This window comes from Adelges cooleyi, unplaced genomic scaffold (genome assembly GCF_023614345.1).
Source record: "Adelges cooleyi isolate 19-005CV unplaced genomic scaffold, UGA_ACOO_1.1 ACOO_flye_CR_arks_rails_tigmint_CR_PRNA_247, whole genome shotgun sequence".
In the NCBI taxonomy this organism is placed as follows: domain Eukaryota; kingdom Metazoa; phylum Arthropoda; class Insecta; order Hemiptera; family Adelgidae; genus Adelges; species Adelges cooleyi.
Window position 1 is genome coordinate 9,731,782 of NW_026095912.1, and position 24,159 is coordinate 9,755,940.

Here is a 24,159-nt window from a genome sequence, read left to right on the forward strand (position 1 = left end):
GTCGGCTTTAAGTAGTTTCCCAACTTCGGATTTTCGAATAATCCGGATTTATGTCACATTACGTGCTCTTAGTCGTTAAATGTAATTTTAGATAACTTTACTCTGGATAATAATATTATAGTACATCTCGGTAATCATTCGAACGTCAGCGAATTGGGTAAAATCTCATGTAAAATTAAACTCCTGACAAGCAAGTAGCTTTGATGTATTTGTTTGTGGCGATTGACCAAATATATTTTTTAGTGGTCTGTTGTTTAATTAGTTCATGATATTTTTATAGCCCAGAGACGATTTCAATTAAAACACTGTCCGGTGTTAAGAAGTATTAATTGAAATTTTGAATCGATGATACCACGAGTCAGTTTTTTAAAACTTTTAAACAATTGATAAAAACGAAAAGAAACGCATGACCAGAACGTGTTTTTATTAAAAACTCAAATCTCATAAAAAAGTGACTCCTGCCATTTCTGCTATCATGGATTTATTTGTAATCTATACTACATACACATATCATAAAAAAATTGATCTTGTAAATAATACAAGCGACAGAGATAAGGCATAAAAAAAAAGCTCTCAATAGGCCCCTATTGAGACAGCTGAATACTTATAACTTATAAAGTCGTCGACTTTTGATTATGTACCGGCAATAACAAGACAACCGAGTCCATTCCAAGACAGATTTTATTAAATAACAATCTAGTCTAGGTTAATGGCGTGTGATTTTTTATCAGTTGGTATCGATGACAATTCTGTCAGACGTTTAAATGGCACAGTCAAACAGCACTCAGCAGTATGCCAGATGTGGTCTCGTTATTGCCTCTGCCATTTCATTTTTTCTGTCTACAAAATTCCATGTTGCCAATATTTGTTTCTCCCGCTTGTATTATTAAGTTCTACTAACTCGACCATTCGCATTTTTTTAATAGTTTAGTGTCGTTTACATAACGATAATAATAATAAAATTGATAATATATAACAAAACTTGCATAATGGTTTAATGAGGATCTGGGAAATAAACACAGAGTAATCAATTATTAAAGTATAAAATATAGAACGGGAGGTAGGGTATAGTAAAGTGTAGTATTATTTTTATATACATATTTCTCAACTGCATTCCACCTCCTAAATTTTAAACTTTACTAAGTAAAAAAGTGTTATCCAAAACTTGTTAACGACCAAATTTTCATCAGTTTATTCTTTATTTTAAAAACTAAATATATACCATTTAGGTTTTAAAAATTGATAAAGCTCTGGAAAATACTAAAAAAGGTTACTATTAGTAATTTTATAATGTATAATAACATAAATAAAAATGTAATCAAAAATATAAATTATAGAATTGTTATTACTTGAGAAAATAAGTGTCTTTCGTTAAATTTGATTGGCCTGTGTATTGTTAATCAGTTGACGTAATTTTTTTTAAACGTACAACAAAACAACTAAATTCCTACGTTAATTATGATTGAAAAAATATTATTTGTTTATGTTTTATCCTCGTATGTTAATATTGTACAATCACATGATTGAGGATAAAGATTGCTTTTTTACGTGTTTGGTTTTATGAAAATAAAAATATGTGTGTACAGTATAAGTTTATAATAAATTAATTTTATCTGAAATATTATATAATCTGTCAAAAAACCTACATACATATTAGGTTATTATTCGTTGTTTAAAAATTCAGTAATTTTTTTTATCAACTTTTAAGTTCTAAATTTAAACATTTTTTATCAGTAAAACAATTGTTGTCGAATTATCTTCATGTATTGCCCGTGTTCACATATTTATCGATAACTTGGCGCTTTTTAATCTTTTATACGGCGTAGAAATGCATATCTTTGTGCTGACAAGCAAGGACTTATAACCGAATATTGTTATTTATTCACTTTGCAAAATTCTAATCAACCGCTGCAATTCTCAACAGGTTGTTGTTGTAATGGTGATTACCCAGTATTGTTATTGTTTCGGCATTGATATTTGGTTTTGGAGACAAAAAAAAAGTATTGCATAAGAGTACGTTTATTATTCGCGTTATCATCGAGAAGACTTCTATTTGTTTTCCCTGAAAAGCGTTTCCACGTCGGCTCGACTTGATTAAATATTGCATATTTTGAAACAACTTGCATATTACATTTTATTAAAACAATTTTTATAATTTATTATCTCATTAGAGATAATGTGCCAAGTTGCAGTCAACCTTGGGTGTGACAAATCACCGCGTGTCATTCGTATCTAAAACAATAATCAGTTGCAAATAATTTAAATTTTGTGTGTAAATTTGTATTTATCTGATATCATTTAGTTAGTGCATTCCAATAGACAATTGATATTTTATCGTTAACAAAATATGTAAACAATACACAAGTAGTTGGGCGGTATTTTATTTATTATTACATTTTTTTTGCAATAATGTTTTTTGTCGTAGCTTTGGTGTTTTTATTTACATCTTTTTCACGATGGCTTTTTAACGGATGGACTGATTTTAACTTTTGAGACAGACGTAATAACTTTTCAAGTAGTGCAATTGCCGAGTTGCACATATTAATTTGATAAATTTAACGATCCATTTAAGTGTAATGTACTAATACATGCGGGCATAGACACTATTTCGTGTTAAACGATTTGATTTATTGCGAGCATAACAAGCCTAGATGTTTTAATATTTAAAATCGCAATTATTAGATAACAGCTATAAAAGATGTAAAATTTATCAGATATATCGGACTAAGTCAGTCCTAAAAGATAGAATAACCTTATCCGATAAAATGTAATATAAATTACAGTCTCAACGTCCATAATACTTACAGTAATTGTAATACTTATTATTTTAATTTTAATTTTATATTTATTGGAATTTTAATTAGTAATTCAAAAATTGATATCGCTTTCAATTTTTGAATTGTAATAATGATTTATTAGAAAAATATGATAACAATATTTTGTGTATGATAGGCGATAACAAATTGCAATTTAAGAAAGGCGGTATAGATAAAAAATATTAATGCAATGGATAAACTCATAAAACATCACAAATAATGCTTTGGAAAAGTGTAGATGAATTTGCTGTATGTTAGGTTAGGTTAAGAGAGAATAAACAAGATTACTTATATTTAATAGATAATTAGGTTCGAGTTGTTATTTGTTGTTGGTGGTGAAACCACTGATATTATATTAAATCGGCTCACATAAATTGGCCAAGAAGCTCGCTAGGTTGCTTCTAAATGTTTTCATTATTGGGCTCTTAGGGACTTATCAATTTTTAATAATTACATGAGTATACGGCTATTTTGTCCAGCAAATGCCACTACTTTTTTCTTATGTAAATTGGCCCGCTGGCGTTAAAAAAACATGACGCATTTTTGTTATAAATCGGTTTTCGAAATACATTTTTTTATTGTCTTATTTAAATTTTAATATGCGTTTTGTTCATTTGTAATCAAGTAAATTAATATTATATTACAAACAATTCGTTAGAACCTCTTTCTTGAATTTAGAAGAAGTACATCGAAAAGAAAACGTAACACGCTCAGGAAAGGAAAAAAAATAGAAACAAATTTAATTTAGCCACTCATTTGATCAAAATTTCTATATTTTTCCAAATTTTTTTTTTTATAGCACCTTCTCTTCTTAGTAAAAAGTGTTAACTTCATGTCTTAAACGAGAAATTAGCAGATTTTTTTTTGATGATTTAATGAATGAATTAACCATTTTCCTCCATATTTTGACCAATTACACCTACTCTACGTTACCGATTGCCAACATTGTGAGAAACGTTAATTGTTAACTCAATTACTTTGGATTTGATAGCTTGTAGGACCAAATGAGGGATGTTTACTAAAATGTGAACTACCCCCAGATAAAACGAAAAAAACCAAAATGTAATTCAAAACTTTTAATATTAAAAACCAATTCATAGAAAATATTTTGAATGTATTTTTCAAGGTCATCTAATTTACATAAGAAAAGTGAAGTAGAATCTGTTGCATAATTTTTAATTTTATTCGGTTAACTAGTTCTATTAATAATTAACATTTGTTAGTATAATTTATAGAATTTATATAATTCAATCAATTTAACAAAAAATAATTTTTTTTAATTGATATAATACAATTAATTAATTAATTTTATAAGATTACAAATTCTTAAAGCCCATAAATACCGTCATAATATAATACGGTATAATGTGATATGGTGTGTTATGCCAGTGGCAAAATAATTGTCGGCTTTTTGCCTTTCGAATTGTAGACTTTTGAGTGAGCAATTTTGTCATTATTACAAAAACAATTTAGGCGTGTTCACAATAGATTGTTTTTGCTATTAAATTCAAATAAATTGTTATTCTTAATTTACTTGTTCTTCCGATTTTTTAAGTTCAAATCCAATTAACAGTTGCGATTTGAACTATAAATATATTTTAACAAAAATCGAAGAAACCAATAACTTAACGTTTTTTCCTGTTTATCGATATTCAAATGAAAAAAAAAATATTCAAATAAAACTAGTTTAATCATTTTTAATAATATTAAATCGGATTTTCAGTGAATTTCACAAGAACTTTTTTTTATTATTTTAAAACGGTTGTCATTATACAGTATTGACACTTAAAGTTTCATTTTTTTCCATACTTTCGTTTGCATAAAATAAATTAAAAACCGAATTTCCAAACCACTCGTTAAAATACATTTTAAGTGACTGCAAAGAGCGTATTGTATTGTTATAATCGTTGATTTGAAGTATCTAGTCAATATTCGATAAGATACGAGTTTCTTAAAAGCTAAAAAGTACTTAAATAATATCAATTTTAATCTAGTGAAATCAGACTATTTGTGTGAGCATTTGTTTGAGTTGTGACGTCGCAGCAGTTTTGCTTTAAGGTTGAGTGGTTTATTTTATTTTTTTGTACATACTTGGTATTTGTTAAAAGTGTTGTATAAATATATAACTCCGAGATAAAAACACCCTCTTTGACTCTTTTTATCTCTGCGTTCTTTAATTTTCGACCACGCAGTCGTTTTTTTTTTATCTTTATCAAGCAAAATAGGTTGTGCAGTTGAGTTCACTATAGTACACCGAACCTACCCATTTCAAACAGCTCAATGCGATTAGCTGCTGATATAATTTTTAATACATTTATACGCGTTGTTATCATATGCTGTACTCGTACAGTGTAATCCATTTGCAAAATACTAATTTTCTCAGAAACATGGTAAATTATTCTTAACTATTTATATCAAGTTATACAACTTTATGTTGTACAAATTATTATTTTGGAAGGGAATTAAATATATAAAAGTGAAAATTTTGGAAAACTGATCAAATTGTAAAAAACACTACGGAAAAAAATGCAATTTCTAATAATTAAACCCCAAGAGACAATGAGTGGATCACTTCAACTAAACCTCCCTATAATAGGGTGATCCTTATAGGATGATCAACCAAAATGAGTTTTAAATAAACTACTTTTGTAATTTTTAAAGAAAAAATAATTTAATAATACATTATTTGAATCACTAAATAAAAAGTTTTTTTATGCACTTAATGAAAGTTTATTGTATTTATTATTTGTTTAGATCTAATCAAAACTGCCACTCTCATAGGTCCTCATTTTTAGGGGCACATTTTCATTAAAATTCCTACTTAACTAAATATTATTGCGGCAACTCAGATTATTGGCATTACAATATTTTTCATTTATTTTGCACAATATATATTTTTAATAAAAAGCTAGTTTTTAAAATTGTTATTTAATGTATCGCTATCAAATGTATAATTAATGTAACCCAATGGCCTTTGCTGCCGAGAGTAAAACTAATAAAAAAAAATTAAACTAGTTACGATCGTAATATAGGTCGGTTCTAGATAAAATAAAAATATAATTATAAAAAGTAATTACAAAACAATAAAAAATAATTAAAATATCACGATATTATTACGAAAGCTTCAGTTATTAAATAATAAATGTAAGTTAAATGAAAGAAATTAAATTATCTAATAATAATATATTTTTAAAATTAAGATAACAATAATTATTTAAATTTTAAAAGTACCACTAACTGTTATTGTTTAAGCTCATATTATTTACTTATACTATACTAAACAATTAATATAATATGGCTACTTTATACATATGTGTATGTTGATTATTGCAAATTAAATGTTGGTAAGACAATACATTAGTTAGTATAATTTTTAATTTAATCACTTTTTAATGTTTAGTAGTAGTATTGATTGTACATATTATACTACTCGTATTATTATAATAATTGTAATCAATGGTAGTAGGTTCTGCCCGGTTTTTCTTTGACCTAAAGGTGACGTTGATTTAAATAATTTTGGTTTATGCAACATATTCTTATTCAGTTTAAGACATTATGTGTGTGAAGTCTGAAACTATTTTAAACATTAATGTGAACTTCCTTATGATTTTTTGTAGGTTTCCTGCACTGAATATGTATTGAGTATTTAATTTATTATTTTAACTACAACCCTTTATAATTGTTTCAACTTGGGCCGATCACCCATAAAACCTCTGTGTTATTCCCGTCATTAATTATTAATTCTTATGAAAATACTTCACTCAACTTAAGGTAAAATAACAACTGCGCCTGACCTAGAAAAACATTTTCAAATGTTCATTAAATGTATTAAAGCCGTATGTAATGGGTCAAGGCGGTAACCGATATGAAATCTTATACTTTATAATTTTTTCTCTTTGTCAACCATCGAATGATATATTATATAAACTATACTGCGGTCTAAAAAATACTAAAAACTACCGACTACCGTCAACACGCCCATTTAAATGTCTAGTCATTTTTTAATGATTTAATCGCGTATCGAGGAATTATTTATGTTAATATAATATAGGAATGTTAAATGCTTGCTTAATATCACCTTTATTATACATGATCAAAAATTATACATTTTACAACAAAGTCATTGTATAATTTTTGTGTGTTTATATTCTCACTGGCGAAAATAGAGTGGAAGCGTTAAACTCGAGAGTACAAAAGTTCAACATATAAACTTACGTAGCTCCTCTATTTATTTATTGTTTAGACCCTTTAAATTGCTTAGACTATTTGACATACATTGTGCTTATATAAGTCCTCAACGACTACATAGATTAATATCAATAACAATAATCGTTTTTTAATTTAAGAGTTTTTTATACTTAATAGTACCAACTACAAGTAATAAGCAGATATTGGTACAATACAAAATTTTTGATTGCTCGACAATCGAGGTTTAATTACTGATGTATTTGTTACTCACAAGCTTCACTTTGTCGCTGCAACCAGGCTTCTCAATCTTCAGTTACTCTTTACAGTAATTTGGCAGACACATTTTCTTCTCTTTATTCCCTTTAAATAGGTTCCCCCAATCATCCTCTTCTCCTCTTTACATTTTTTTTTCTCAAATAATAAAAATGAATAATATACTTACACAAAAAAATTATATCAATTCAATTAATTTAATCGGGATTGCCGAGTGATCTTATCGATCATTATAAACTATCTACTTATGTTACTTAGTATTTAAAACTCTTTAGTTGAAATTATTATTATGCTTTTTAAGTATATTAAATATGTTATTAAAATAATATAAACTAAACTAAATAGACAAAATAAATATGTTAAAAAAATACATGTTCCCGATATTTTTGGAATATTAGTTTTATATTAAGCCTATTCGGAATTAGGTACTTGCTTAAAAATTATTATAATAATATTTTGTATTTTTTTTTATTTAGCCGACGGCGTGACGTACTCGTTTGGTGTTTTGTATACCGAATTCCTTACTGTGTTCAATGGAAGTAAAGGCGCCACTGCATGGGTAGCTTCTCTTCTGGTCGGAGTCACGTTGTGCTCAGGTAACTATACTTACCAATAAACTATACTTATTATTATCTTTTAATTATTTAACTCAATAGTTATGTCATTTATGTTCATGTCATTCTTACCGGTTGTGACGCGCAATTATAATTATTATTTTGTCAATTGACTAACTTGTTTTAAAAATAATTATGTCGTCCCATTAGGATTCCAACTTTAGGTGTGTTTAGGCCTAATTAATTATTATTGTACAGACTGCTACAAGAGACACTTCGTCGCCTTATATAATATATTTAAAAAAAATCGTACAATGTTCTACCGAACTCTACTCGTTAGACACACTTATAATATTATGTATTAATTATAATAGTTAACCGGCAGTCGAATCACTGTAGGCTTTGGGCGGTTGAATAATAATGATTATTCGAAAGTCGCGCCATCAAGACCGGAACAGTAGTGGTAGGTATATGTGGCTGGTTAGGTGGTGTACCTTGTGGGTTGTTAAGGTTAAAGTAAAAAAACAAACATAAATAAGTATGTTTATATATGTATATACATACATCATATATACATATAAAATACCTATTATTAATGTGCACGTCATTAATGTGTCTCGTTCATACATTTTTAACGACAAAACGCATTCACATTATGAACGCCACGTGCATTATTATATATCTATTATATTATTATTATGATTTTTTGTTATTGAAATAATATAAGCCTCGACATACCTAGTAGTTTTAACAGTTTGTTTTTAAAGAATATCTGTATTAGATAATTTAAAAAAATTATATTTTAATATTATATATTTTGCTATCGAGTTTTGTGTTTCTGGCGAGTAAAAACAAATGGTGGATAGTATAATTGAATAATAATAATTGATCGGTTTTAGTAATATGGAGATTTGGTTTGAGATGTTATCCTTTTGGCTTACTTCTATGCTATGGTTTACTGTCAGTGAGAATATAATATGTATGTTTGTTCAACGATTAGCGTAACTCATTCTAGACACATATCTGCTTAATCATTAAATAATTACTATGCATAAGTCTTGTTTGTCTTCCAATTCTCGGCCGGTATAAAGTGATTCTTGTTTTCTTTCTAATAGGATTTTTTGTGGCCATGGAAGTATTGAATTTTAAATTTTATTTAGTATTTTATTATTACTAATGCAATTATTTATATAAATATTATTATGGTATATAAAAACCACCGACTAAGGCTAAAAAAAATTGTTTTTTTAAAAATAAACAACCGTTAGACAAATAGTAAAAAACGCATTAGGAGATACGTGAGAAACAGATTTTTTTCGCGACTTTCTTGACGATTCGGATTCGTTTTTATGAGCCGATGATGTGAAAACTCTCGTTCTTGTCAGTGTGTGCGTACTACAATTCATTATCAAAGAGATTTTTTTACGTTTTATCTATTTGCACGGTAATTATTATTATTTTTATCTCTAACTTTTTGCGAATCATCGAAAACTAAAAAATAAAACCATTGCATCATTTTAGACGTTTATCACTGGCGGTTTTGATATCATCTCTTTTCTACGTTTTTTTCTCTGGCGTTACTTGGTAATATGCAATATACTTAGTTGCGTTTGACGAGCTGTGCTTAGACTTAAGACACAAATCCGCACTAAAAGAGCGTCATGATCAAATGTTAGGTGTTTCAAGGAAATATAATTGACTTCGAGAATCAAAAATTTATAAATGTTGTATGTTAATGCCTATCACTAAGCCTCGTGAATTCTTGCTGAAACCCTATATTTTTCGTATTATGAAATTTAATTTTTAATGAATAGTTTAGTACTATACGTAGTTCGGTTGTAGACTAATTCAACCATTGTGTCTTAGGTAGGAAATTATGTTTAAAAACATTACAATATATGGGTTTACGTTTCGCAAGTATTACTTACTGCGCATCAAGTTTTTTAGAATTAGGGTGCACAGTTTGTATCAGCCCAAGAGGGCAAGATAATCTGGACGGATGCAAACTAGTGTTCATTTTGTTTTATTACTATATTATATTCCAGGAGGGGAAAGGACATCATTCATATTTTAGGTTTAACGACCTACTAAACTGTTATGTAAACACAACATTTATATTTGCTTAAATTATTAGTTACTCAATGAAATGGGTTAAGTGAGGGAGTATTTTATTGCGGCATTGATACATTAAGATTTAAGCTGTTTATCTAAATGTCACAAAGAGCAAATTTATTTCTTATTTGGGAGTACATTAAAATATGAACAACGAAAAATAGTTTATTAGTCTAATGAATGGATTTTTTTATGAGTTTTTGCAGTTAAGCCGATTTTCTGTAATGTGTTTTTATAAATTTGTACAGATCACACATAAGATGGTTTTACTAAACATACTGGTAGATAAAATTATTTTAGAAAATGGAGTAATACAAAATTAAATTAACTAACTAATTTATGTAAGAAAAATAATTTAAAGAAATTAGGACAGAATAGTGGAAAAAGAATTTATGTTGTGTTAGTACTTTTTAGGCGATTTTATTTACCTGATTTTGATAAAATATACATGTCGGTTTAATTAGTTTTTCGGGTTTCCCAGTGTTGGGAGTGAAGGAGTTGACTTTTATACTATTGACCCACCAAAGTATCTAACGCATTCGATTATGGATCGATAGAGTTGCTGCTAATTGAGTAAATCGGTCCACTGTAAAAGAAGTTATCGTGACTTCAGACACAAAAACACATCATTATAAAACCAATACCTTCTCAGCTATCGAAGCTCAAAGGTTTTTTTACTTGTTTATGAATGCGTTTATTTTCTGTGAATAATAGGCTAATAAAAAATGGCAACAAAAATGTATTAAACATGTTGTAATCGCATAATTACTCGTCAAGTTGTACGGTTTGCGGTTCACACGTTTTATACATGTGGCGTGATTGATTTGTACAACAACGTATACTTACATTGTAGTTACGTTATAGCTGTATTGTGATAGTAATAGTATACACGATACGATTATGTTTTTGTTCGATCAGCTAATTCTACAAGATGGTTTAATTAGTCTGGTGTATACAAAAAAAAAATTGAAATGATAGTAATAGTAGGTAATCGTGTTCCCGCTAACCGATATCCATGCACAGATAGTCGGCCGCGTTATTTGATAGATGGCATAATACCATATTGTACACGTTACTCGTTAGGTCGCTTGTCTATCATAATGTCAAAACATTTAATTTGTGTCTGGTTATCGGTGTTGTCGCCTATGGGACAATGCGAATATAGATATGAATTCTATAGGCGACTGGATTTTGGAAAATCGAAGACGTATAACACTGATATAAGGGGAAATGTAATCTTTGAAAAGTCATAACTCATAACAAACGAACAGTTTGATAAAAATTAAAAATTCAAACGCTAACATTTTTAAACATTTTTTGTCTACATATTTATGAAATAACATATGTTCCCATCTGGAAAATCTAAGTCCATATTTCTATTATATAAAAGGGACGAAGGTAAAAATTGTTTAAGTTTTGATAAATATAGTAAAATATGTACCTATAAGTATAGGAAAACAGTAATTTTCAAAATATTCCTATTTTTCGAGAAAATGAGTGTCTTACATCAAATGGATCATCCTGTAAAGTATGTAATATATGCACCGGCCCACTATGTATATTTGGCTTGTTTGCAGAATAACGATTCTCCATCTCTTCGCTAACTTGGTTATTGCAGTGTTTCTATTGTTTGATATTGCCTTGTTAATACACATGCACTTAGCATAATATGTGTCGAATAAAAAAATAACATAGTCCATATAATGGAAGCCGTTAGTTTTTCAATTAAGAGTGCACCGACCTATTGTGTTATGGTTTCAAGGTCTCGGAGTCAAAATTAAATTTCATCATCTATGACAGTCCTGACAATTTGAGGAGTACGAAAGGAGGGTGTGTAGTTTGTATATACGACATTTTATAGACGATAACCGTGCCCGCTCGTCTTCTTGGTTCGTCGTTTAAAACCCAATTCTGACCATAATAAACGTTCGGCTTATTGCTTCTCTCTTTTTTTTTTAATAACGATGTACTATAACCGAAGTTAATAATATTTCTACACCCATACGGGCGGTATAGCTATGCATATGTAATATACTAATAACCATAGTACATATAATATGCGATACCGGAATTATATGCTGGCCAACTTTACACTTGGATATATTAGACTTCCCAGTTATGATTTTATAGGTTTTCATGAAAAGAAATTGAATGTTTGTTGTTGGTCTTCTAACCATGTTTGCAAAAATGAATCGAGATATAGCAAGTATGTAATTCTTTGAAGGTTTCCTATGTAATAATATTTATGTATATCGGGTAATAACTAAAAAGGTGTAAGTTTTTCCAATACGATTTTTCCGATCGCTTTTTTTAAACATTGCACGATTTCGTATTCTCTTGTTCAATGGCTTATAAAATCGGCACCCTGAGTACCCAATCTAATAGCCAACTTTTTCATTGCCATTGCTGGTATATTATTGAATAAATTATATGAATAATGTGAGTTGTTACCCTTAAGTTTTATCTAAAAAACTTCAACGAATGTACACGATCAATATACCTAATGAACACTCTTTAAAATATAACAAAGGCAATCAAGTTGGTTCGAACACATTCTATTACCGAGACATGCAACTTCGCTGTCATCGTCATACGAATTGTATATATTTTTAAAGTTTGTGAAGAACAATTCGTATTATTTTTTTGGAGATTTTTAGTGTAGGTATACAATTATCAATTAAAACATCCGTACCCCAGAGCAAAAGTGTTATTTAGTCACAAAATGTAAATTTTACAGGAGAAAAAAAAATGATTAATGAAATAAAATTAATTGAATTGATTTAATTAATTTTTTTTGATTGACTTAGATGGGCTCATCTAAGAGTCTAAACGTCGTGTAAGGTAGAATAGAGCGTGAAATTTAAAACTAGGTGAACCAAAAAACTGAGAAAATAATTTTTTTTACTTAATACACTGTTGCTCTAAGGTACGGTTGTACATGTATTGTTTACCTAGTTACGACCACCTGTTAAGCAGGCGTGTACGTTGTCACTTAAAGCCTCTGTAGTGCACTTGGATTTATAGCAAAGCGTTATTATTGTTACGTATTATCTACAACAATATGAGTGGTGCCAAAATGCATTTGTGTTGTTCAATAGTGTTGTCGTTTCTCTTAGAACGTCAAATCGATGAATGCACAGTTCACGGTCACCCTAATTGCACACGTGTAGAGTGAATAACGTGTACACCGATATATCAAAATATCACTATTGCGCCGCAATGCAAATTTTGTTGTCCTCAAAACTTTTAGAAATTTCTTTGTTTGGCACCACTATGCATTCAGAAACGTTAGTTGCGAATATTTTAAATTATTATCTGTGTGCAACCAGGTACACTAGCGGGTACTAGTTCTAATTTGCTTATTGTGATAACTTGCCTCGAGTCGTCGTTCCATTGTCCATACAAAACGTGTGTGTGAAAGCTTTAGACGACAGGAATCGCAATGGCAATGCACTATAGTCCTTGAGGCAAGCTCTTTGCGTAAGTGTCTTGGTGAAAATATGTCCATTAAATGCAATGGCAATGTACCTTTAGTCGTATAATACGCATGCTCGTGTCCTTGAGTGTAATGCATACGTTTATCTTTATCTATAAGGATAAAGATAAACTCATAATAAAATGATTTAACTATTTACATATATATATATATATATATATATATATATATATATATATATATATTTTGTTAATGTAATATTTATATGATATATCACAACCTATTTGTATTATTTTAGCTTAGAGTTAATAATTATTATCATCATAATAGCTGTTATATGGTTTTTGTTGTATTAATCTTCTGTGGAACAACGAAAACACGTTTTTGCTGTTCTCATATTTTATTAGGGACGCACTTGAACATCATCTTATAAATGGTTTTATTGAATTGAGCCTTTAACGTTTATAAAACTTTTAAACTATTCCCTTAGTATTTACTCAAACATATACACATGGTGAATAGCTAATTATGACCCAGTCATATTTAAGACTCAAGATATTTGACTTTTTTAAATTATTTTAATATAATATTAGTTAATGATAAACTTATAAATTTAGTTTTCACCTTAGTTATTCTTAAGATAATGTTTCAAACAAATTATTTTGCTTACGAATTTAATTATACTTAAGACTTTTTGAACAGCTCGTTTGTTCTATATTATTTGGATTTGACCCGTAAAGTAGTTTTTAAAAATGGCTCATGATATACATTGTGTACGTTAAAAATAATACCCTGAAGTTTATACGAATTAACCTGAAAATGAATTGGCTTGGTCGATATTTAATAAGGAAACTTTTTTCTTAAAAATTTCCCTTATTTAACCTTTTAATAAATAGCCGCGATTTGTGGAAATGACAAAAATTTTTTTTTTTTCATTAAGTTCTCATTGGCAATAATACAGTGCAGTGTGACATTTAAATTTGTTAGACGATTTGCAGGAAATATCATGGAACAATACATTTTTTTGCTTACATTATGGTTTCATTAAAAAAATTCCAAGTTTTGAAAATAAAAAAATATTTCAAACATTTAATTCTTAGAACCCCTCGAGTAGAACTCCATATAATGCGTCATTGAATCTTAATTATAAGAAACGCCCTTTAAAAAAAATGTAAAATAATGTTTATGTTTTACATAATGTCTATAGTTAAACGTGTATGAGAAATGATAAAAAATAGATTATTAAAATTAAAAATATATATTATTATGTTGGTAACTAACATGGTTTTAGAAAACCGAAATCCATTGAAACGAATCTTGTAATTTTCTTCTCACATCTAGTAAACTCTGACTCTAATGTTAACCAAGTTGATGTAATTTATGCTGACGCGACGTAAGGAAAGCATTTGATTCAGTAGACCAGGGAATCTTAATTCGTAAGTTAAATAGAGTTGGTATTGGTAATAGTATGTTGACCTGGTTATCATTTTAATTTTCAGATCGCACCCAAGGGGTTAAAATAGATAATGTTAAGTCAATCCCAATACCAGTGTCATCAGGTGTGATTCAAGGGGACAATCCATCTCCCTTTTAATTTTTAATATTCATTATGACATTAATACCGTTTATAAGAATTTTAATTTTTTATTACACTACAATTAACCATGTTAATAACTGTTTAAAACTGCAACATGACCTGGACAGGTTTTCGGCATGGCGCTCTGAAAATGGTTTTACCTACATAAATACGGATAAATGTGTTCAAATATCTTTTCATCACAATCACCCATCCTATACCACTATAATCTATTAGACTCTGAGATTAGCATTATTAGCGAGGTTAAAGACCTTGGTATAATCTTATCGTCTGACTTAATTGTCATATAGATGCCATCTGTACAAAAGCATTCAGAAACTTAGGTATCATTAAACGTAACTGCGCTGACTTCTAATATGAATTATGCGTGTCTTAAAGTTCTCTATTTTGCTTTAGTGCGTTCTGTTTAAGAGTTTGGCTCAGTGGTTTGGAACCTTCGACAAACTGGCTTAGTTGAGAAAATTTAAAGAAGATTTCTACGAATAGTTGCTTACAAATTAAACAATTATGGGCTCCCCACTACAGATATTGAAAGCCAATGTAGAATATCCCCTCTAAGTAAAATACGTAACTATAATGACTCCTTATTCTTCCATAAGCTTCTAAACTGAGCGGTTAGCTGTCCTGAGCTTTTGCATGATATCAGTTTTAGGGCCACACCAGTTAGTACTAGACAACATTCCTTATTCTATTTAGCACCTAGTAACCGTAATTTTGTTATACATAGTCCCATCAGAAGGATTTTGAGTATTTGTAATGAATTCAAATCTTATCAGATTTCGATTTATTTTTTGATAATAGATTCAAGCTAAAACGATTGTTAAATGGTTTTTAACAAATTTTACTATATTTATTGTCTATTATTATTTCTATACTTTTATTCTATTACTTTTACGGTATTCTCTGTACTCTGTGCCTTCGCGGGCGTTAAAAATCTATTAAATAAATAAAAAAGTGATTTTATCTCATACGCTGAAGTCTCGATGAATTGTCCCTACTTCTCCTTATCTATCGCCATTTTTTTTTTTACTTCCTCTTGATGCTTTTTTCGTGTACATTTATTTCCATATACATTTAGATATTTCAAAATCACATTCAATGTTATCAATAATTTAAATAATTCAGTTATGTATTTGCAAAATATCCATTAGTTAGGTTTGAATCAACTTAACGATTGTATTGTTTTTAAAATTGTATGAATCATATAATTACAGTGTTATAATTATTATACATAGTCTGTATTGAACCAATATATTTTAAACGAAGTCCTTTAATGTCTGTTAATTAATTCTCATAGCGTTAGTTATTATTAATTATTGTTTATTGTGCGAACGCATTCCCAGTAGGTGGTTTTACAAATATTCGAATCGTTTTACAGCTGTACATTTAACAATATGCAATATATATTTTCTTACAATCGAATCATGTCAATTATGATGTATATATGTAAATTTTAGAGCGTTAATAAAAACGGTAATTGAGATATGCCTTATTGAAAGCATAAAAATAAAAAATCAATTGATAACTATGGCTCTTCATTATTTGTCTACCAAACTGCTAACACTCTGTTAGTGTCAATTTGTTGTGATATTGATGTCTTACAAGATGCAGCCTAACTAATTGATATAGAGACAAAAGGTCAAAGCGTCGGTCACTAATCATCATATCGATTCTCACTCTTTAAGCATGCGATGCACACATTTCCTTAATAAATAACTATTAAGGTAGGTTATAGACACAAAGCTCTATAGTTTTTTTTATTATTATTTACAGTTCATTTTATTTAATTATGTTTATTTTTTAATGTTTCTTGCCGTTAGTTTGATAACGTTTCCCTACATTATTTAATTAAATTTTATATTAAATGTATGTACAAAATATTGTTGCAGAAAATAACAGTAAAACTAAAAATATTCAAAGCGATTTATCTATTGAGGTGTTATAATTATAACAAAACCATTATTTTTAACGAATATAATTTGTTTTTTGTAATGTTACCACGCGATGTGATGCTAATTTTTTAATTTATATTGAAACCATTGCTTGTATGATAACGTTATTGTGTGCCAAATGTGTCGAGTCGTGCCAATTATTTCGTAACTTCTTTGACGTTTCGATTCGGCTGCAATGTTATAATGAAGTCTGTAGGTCTATTAAAAGTCAATCGCGTCGTTGTCGATAGCGTTTGAATTACAATAACATTTAGCAATACTAGTACAATGCTTTTACAGAGTATATTATTACCGAGGTGTAGTCCTTTTGTAAGCATTTTAATTATCGCCTGATAGGATAACAAGATTCTGTAAACTGCGTTATTGATTATTTCTTACTGTGTCTAGTTTATTTCGGACTATGGTTGATGTACGAAACATTGTATGTTATAATATATTTTATGTCTATTGGCCGAAGAAATGGATTAACTATATTGGGAAATCGTGGACTATATGTTATACATTAGTTATCATATTAAGTCCCGTTACAACTGCCACCATTACTTTTTAATTTTTATGTACAGTGTGAGCCATTTAACGTAAGGCACTCATTTCCTATAAATATAATTATTACAACTCAGTAGTTTTAATTTTCAGAGACATGTTATTAGGTCTTATAAGCCTTCTCCTAGTCAAAATAAGCCATACGATAATGACAACAAAAACAATTGACAAAAACAACTACTAGGTACTATCATAATAGTAATTATACGGTATTAAACAATAATAAAACATTTGAGTTCTATCAACTTTAGAAACTTAAAATGGTAATGTATGTATTTAATTAACTTTAAATAAAGAATAACTTACTATATATTTCGACTGGTCGATCACCAGAATATTTATTTTTAAAGTTTTTAAGTTTAACATAAGACGGGAGGAAAGAGTATTATTTTTATCTACGTGCATCATTCAACCGCACATCACCTACTGGGCAACATTTTAAACTTCAATAACTGAAAAAAATTATTCCAAACTGTTTTTCGATCAATAAATTGTTCAACGATGTGCTCTTAATTTAAAATGTTTAATTACCGTTACAGTTTTTAAAGTTGATGGAGTTCTAAAAAATATTTAGTAATTTTGTATTGAGGAGGAAATTAAATAAAGACTGGGCATGACCAAAACAGCACTATCTTAGATATGGATGGTCCATAATACAAGGAAAGTAACAAAAATATATCAGATGAAAATGCTGGTCTTTTTCATAGCGACGTACGGTTCATAATCATGGAATTTTAATGCATCTTGCCGAACAAATTCATCAATGTTAGAAGAATTGAACATCCGAGAAAACAGACTACTCCCTCTAATACAGTGTCAAATACTTAATTATTTTGGTCATATTACGAGAAGAGGTGGTCTAGAAAAAAATAATTATCCAAGGAAAAGTGCAAGGCAAAATGTATAGAGAGGACGTCCTTCACTTGATTTATTGACCGGATCAAATAGCAAACAGGAATCTGGTCAGTAGCATAAATCATGCGAAGCATAGAAAACCTGGAAGTTTGGAGAAATATTACTTATCATATGCTTGCTTAATTGGTCATGACGTTCAAAGTCGACTGTCAAAGAAGAAGAAAAATAAAATAACATAAACAAATATATATATATAATTTTTTTAAACCACAAAATTGCTTTTTTCTAAGGTATATTTAGTGTTTTACGTTAGTTAAATCGCCATGTATTTTGTCGTCAATAATTATTAATTAAAAATTTACACAATTAGCTACAACGACCACAGCAAAGTTAATTTGCTATGGTCATGCTTAATAGAATCTATAATAAAATATAAGTTGATAACTAAAAATTAATATTTATAAAACCTTTTTTTTTAATATCGACTTTGATATTTAATACGAAATAATTACTATGAAATATTGTTCTTTCTGTTACTACTACGTCAACAATAATATTAATTATTTTTTGTTAATTTCAATCTATTAATTTGAGCAATTCGTATCATCTTCTTGCATCCTTTAAATTACAGATTAATATTTTGTAATTAGTAGTTCAAATTCTTATAGTATAATAGTTATTGTTAATAGTATAATTATTCCAATTATTTTAATGATCAATAGGCAAAGGTCAAATTTTTTATTTCATTTTAATATATAAAATCCGGACATTTATATAATCTGGATTTTCGGTCTAATCTGGTATGTAATTACTAAGACAATTAAATGAAAACCGGAAACTACTAATTTTTGTATAGTGATGTGTTTGTGTCCGTCAACAGTCGACTTGACTTTACAGGGTATAAAATCAAAATCAGACTGGTTCTTATACATTTTACATATTTATGTAAAATATATATACATGTATTTGTCAAGTCTCTATAGATTTTTTTAAATAAGTATAAAAAATACAAATAAGCCGTAAAGAAATCTCTTAGGCCGACTATAAAATTATTTATTGGATTTAAACATTTATATTGCAATGCAAAATTAGTGAAAAATTCAATTAGTATTATGTTTTGAGTTTTTTGAGGTATTTGTTTCTTAGAGGCGAATGTGGGAAATTGTATTTAATTGTGATTGTCACAATTATACTATTATTAAAATTTAAGTAGGTCACTTTAATGGGATTAGCGACAATTTCTTTAAAAGTAATTCGTTTGTTTTCCATTACAGGGCCAATTGCCAGTGTCTTTGTCAATAAGTACGGATGCCGAGCGGTAACCATCGCCGGAGCGTTGTTGGCCAGCGTTTGTTTGTTTTCGAGCGTGTACGCCACCAACCTGTTCACTCTGTACCTCACCATCGGAATTGGAACCGGTAAATAACAATATATTTATTTGACTATTTGCTTTTTAACTCATCAAATTTGCATAACATTTAAGTCATTACCGAGGCAAAGACATAACTACCACGTTAACATGAACGCCTAAAATCAATATTACTACTAACGCCTAGTTATTAAGTTTATAAAAATAAAAACCATTGTCTACAGAAAAAATAGTAAGGTTCTGGTTGACCATATTATAAACTTTAGACCATAAATATGACCTATTGTGAAAATGGGCTTACATAGCCTGCGGGCGTGTGTTGTAATTTTTGTAAGCACAAGGTTAACAAAAAAAAAACAAAAAAATCAGTTCAACACTCCACTTTAAGAGGACATTAAAGGCAACGGTTTTTTTTCTGTACACCCTGTGTATACTATGTTTAATACATATTATATTTATTGTGATCAAGGCAAACCGAGTTTCGTCACGACTACTTGAAATGTGCGTATGTAAACGTGAAGCGTTGACCTGTTACGAATAATCAATAGCCGATAACACTATCAAAGTTGTGTGGCCGACTTTTAAAGGGTACAAGTCCATTATTATGTTTTTTTTAAGAGACAATACACCGAATATGCGATGACCTATTTACGTTTATTTTTAAATCGTGGATTTGTGACATATCGGAAAGAAATTAATTAGGTCATAGTACACGTCCATTGCGCGTATTATACCCAGACAGCAAAGTAAAAAATGTGTGTTTCTTATTTTTTGATCATAAACAGTTAAATTACTCGTTTGAAAATTGAAAAAATGAAGGATTGCGATTCTCTGAAGATAGATATGTGTACGGTCACAAGTCACAAACCTTCCACGAGACCCAGGTGTTTAAAATATCGGTCAGCTATGAGCTTTGAAAGTTATGTTTTGTTTATAAATTGTGTTTTATAAGCGTTTATATATTTACTCGTTTCTTATAAAACCTTACTAACTTTCTAATAAATATAATAATATAATTTTGGGTCTTAAACCCCATTAGAAAAAGTCGTAAGCTTTGCAAAAAAATAACAAAAAATACTTTCGTCTTGTAATTCAGATAAAAATAACTTTTAAATTTAACTGAATACATGATATTCATTTACTCTAAATAAGTTGATATATTTGAGGGTCCCAAATGTAATGTTGTATTATCTTTCACCCCTTAATAAATAGCTCTCTTCGTGTCCCCTTAAAACAAATGTTTACGATGTATTTTTATTTATTAAAAATAGTACTCTGTTTAAAAATCTGATCGATTTACAATTATTATTGACTAAACGGGTTTTTGGCCCACATGTTTTGATTGTTGTAACTAACCTCTGGCAATTTTCCAGTATTTTTAGACGTTCCACGTGTCCGTTTACCCCTTCTCTCCCTATGAATAGAGTCACGTGCGCCAAAACTACTATTATCTACTAACGGCGTGACATTATTATAAGTCAATAGCAGTAGCGGTTGAAACGGACGTCCGGCGCCAGATTTCTATATTTATTTTCCTGCGCCTTCGAACAGCCTGCGCCTTCGTTTCGTTTTTTAAGTTTAAAATACCCTCCGGTCGTTTTGGAGTAATTTTGGCTTGGACGTGGATCTCTAAGATATATTTCTGTTGTTTTGGTCTTAGGCGATACTTCTCGTACGTTTCCATCAGTCACACTTGGAGGTTACCGGTTATAAAGTTGCTTCCTTTGTAGCCAAATTTTACACGTACAAATATTCTGCATAAACCGTTCCCGTTACTTTCTACAACGACACGTGGCAATTAACAACCTGATATTGATTTTGTTTCTACTGGCTATTGACCTTCTCTCCCTGTATCTGCTCATGGATCTCGAAGAGTCAAGTGTTGGAGCGTGTTGCGCGTGGCGTCTAGGACGATCTTTACAATACTGGTATATTAATTAAACCTATATAAAGGACTTGTTAGACGTGGGTTTGCTTTTTTCAATACGCTATTTAGAATATGATTAAATATGTAAGTAGTATATTATGTATGTATAGTTCGTTTCGTCTCTCGTAGTAATTTTCAAACTCGACACGTGCGACTACGGTTTAACTATACAGGCATATGTGGTTTGCATGCGAACTGTGCGATGCCCTTGATCATACCGCCTCGACACAATGTACAAGCATGCATTTAGTTATTTTTTATTTTACCGTGAGACATAATCGTTGGTGATCTTAAAAGTTTTCCGGGTATAGAATTACCAAAGTACAAAGTGATTCTTAGAAATTGTAAATTTATCAGTTGAAGATTTTCATGACAGCGGGGCGACAAGGGAGTCTTATCCGTTTAGCCAACCATTTTTAAAAAAAAGTTTATTATAGGCAACTTTTAATCTTTAATTTAAATCTAAATCTAAAGTATACATATTTTATTTGCAGACATGAAAAGTCTTTATTAGCAATTCTTTTTTTTTTTTATGTTTTTCATTATACTTTATTTATTATTTTTGTTTAGACATCATACTATATTATTTTTATGAAATATGTTATGTTATTCGCGGCTATAAAACCAGATTGTGATGATAAAAGGTTGAGAGAGATGTAATGTCGCCATCGTACCTATTAATATTTCCGGGATTTAAAACAACGAAGGGTCGGTATTTTCGGTGAAACTGGGATTTAGAGCTAATAGTAGCTCCATAGTAAAAAGCTAAAAAATTGTACCGCTAAAATGAGAACAACATAGAACAAATTCTTGTAAAGCCTTAGATGATGAAAAGAGAAGTTGGTATTTTCCTCATAAAATATTATTTTTTGGCAACATATTTTAATAATTTTATTATTAATTAATATATTTTACGATCGATATTATTAAATGTTATTAGACATTTCTTTTAGCTAACATTAACATTGTCATAAGGTAGCAAAATACTGTATTATTTTATAATATTTTCTAAATTATGTGAGGTAAAACAATTTTTAATATTCTATTAAAGAAAAAAATGATTTACATTTAATAATTTTATCTATTTAATTTAAATTTAAATAACAATTAAAGAAGTAGTTAGCAGTGCGAGAATGTATAGCGTATAATATATTATATACCAAGTACTTGCACAATAATGTTTTATTTTAAACTCGCAATCGGTGGAAAGTCAACCACTTTCTGTAATATTTATTTTCCGACGAAAACCCTAAAAATACTGTTTATACAAATTCTAGAACTCTCATGTTCAAAATTAATATGAGTAAACCATATATTAAGAGTTTTATCATCAGCTTATGTCATTTTATATTACTTTGAAAAAGTTGAGAATAGAAAAATCGTAATATCAACTACATACGTTATAAATTATCCCAAGTTATACTCAGTTGGTAAATATTTAACTCAAGGTCATTATTGACAAAATACATAATCAGTATGGACCAGGGACATCTTCCTAGACTTTAATTGTCTTATCGAGTTTTCGGAAGGATTATTATGTTTATAAAAAGGGTAATGATGATAGATTAAGAGGGCTAAGACTTTTTAGCTCCTTCCCATTTAAGTCAATACTCGGTATTAAAAATTAATTATTCACACTCATCTCGATCTAAAATCGTCACGTTTTCTTCAGATCGCGTGCCAATAAATCATTATTATTTATTGAAACATTATTGTTAGGGGGACTACAAGTAAGTCAATGCCCACAATATGATTACTAGGTCTGTCGTCGAGCCGTTAAACGCCATAATAAAGTAATTATTGCGTTAGTACTATCACAGGCTAACTGTTTTTTAACCGTTTCACCAGAACCGCGTCGCGTCGTTATCTCTTATATTATGTTCTCATTATAGCGATAATTGGTATTATTTTTCTTTCGTACGAGGGGCCAGCTGGTAATTAAAATATTTAAAAATGGCATAACCGTCGAACGTCGTCGTCACTAGTCAACGCACCTGCTCCGGTTATCAATTATCGCCGTTTGACATAGTTATATTATTGTAATGGTTGTTATTTTTTTACCCAAGTTTCAATAGTGCACCAAATGCAATTTTATCTTTTGTGCCACCTTTTGACGTATAGGAAAGATAATCATCGATCTGTTTGATAAAGATTAATGGGGCCATTCCTTTATCTTATAATTGTGTAAAGCTGACAGCAAACAATTGTGTGGTGTTTTGGTAAAAAAAAAAAAAAGTTTTAGGTTTACAGAACTTAGTTGTGGCACTGGAAAAACTGACTGCAAAATGTATAAATTAAGTCGACTTTACTGTAGTAAAGTAAAATACATAGTACTGTTGACAGAAAATATAGTTAACTTTTTTTTTTCTTTATAGGTACATACTGTTTGGTGTTCAATTATACATAAATATTTGTTTTTTTGTGGGATTGTTTTTTTTATCACTACTAAATAGCAGCATTAACTCGAATGAAACATTTTAAATATTAAAAAATTAGTTTGTAAAACTAATACAAATTAGTTACCCTATAAGTTGATA

At 29.3% G+C, this 24,159-nt stretch overlaps 1 protein-coding gene across 2 annotated transcripts in view; it reads left to right on the plus strand.

Annotated features, from left to right (window-relative positions):
- The window catches only part of LOC126836747 (uncharacterized), a 43,827-nt gene that overhangs the window by 6,484 nt on the left and 13,184 nt on the right, over positions 1-24,159 (plus strand). For both annotated transcript variants that reach the window (XM_050570370.1, XM_050570371.1), the window contains exons 2-3: positions 7,754-7,873; positions 19,601-19,744. In XM_050570370.1, coding sequence (XP_050426327.1) covers positions 7,754-7,873; positions 19,601-19,744 — 264 coding nt within the window. The remainder of the gene's footprint in view (positions 1-7,753; positions 7,874-19,600; positions 19,745-24,159) is intronic.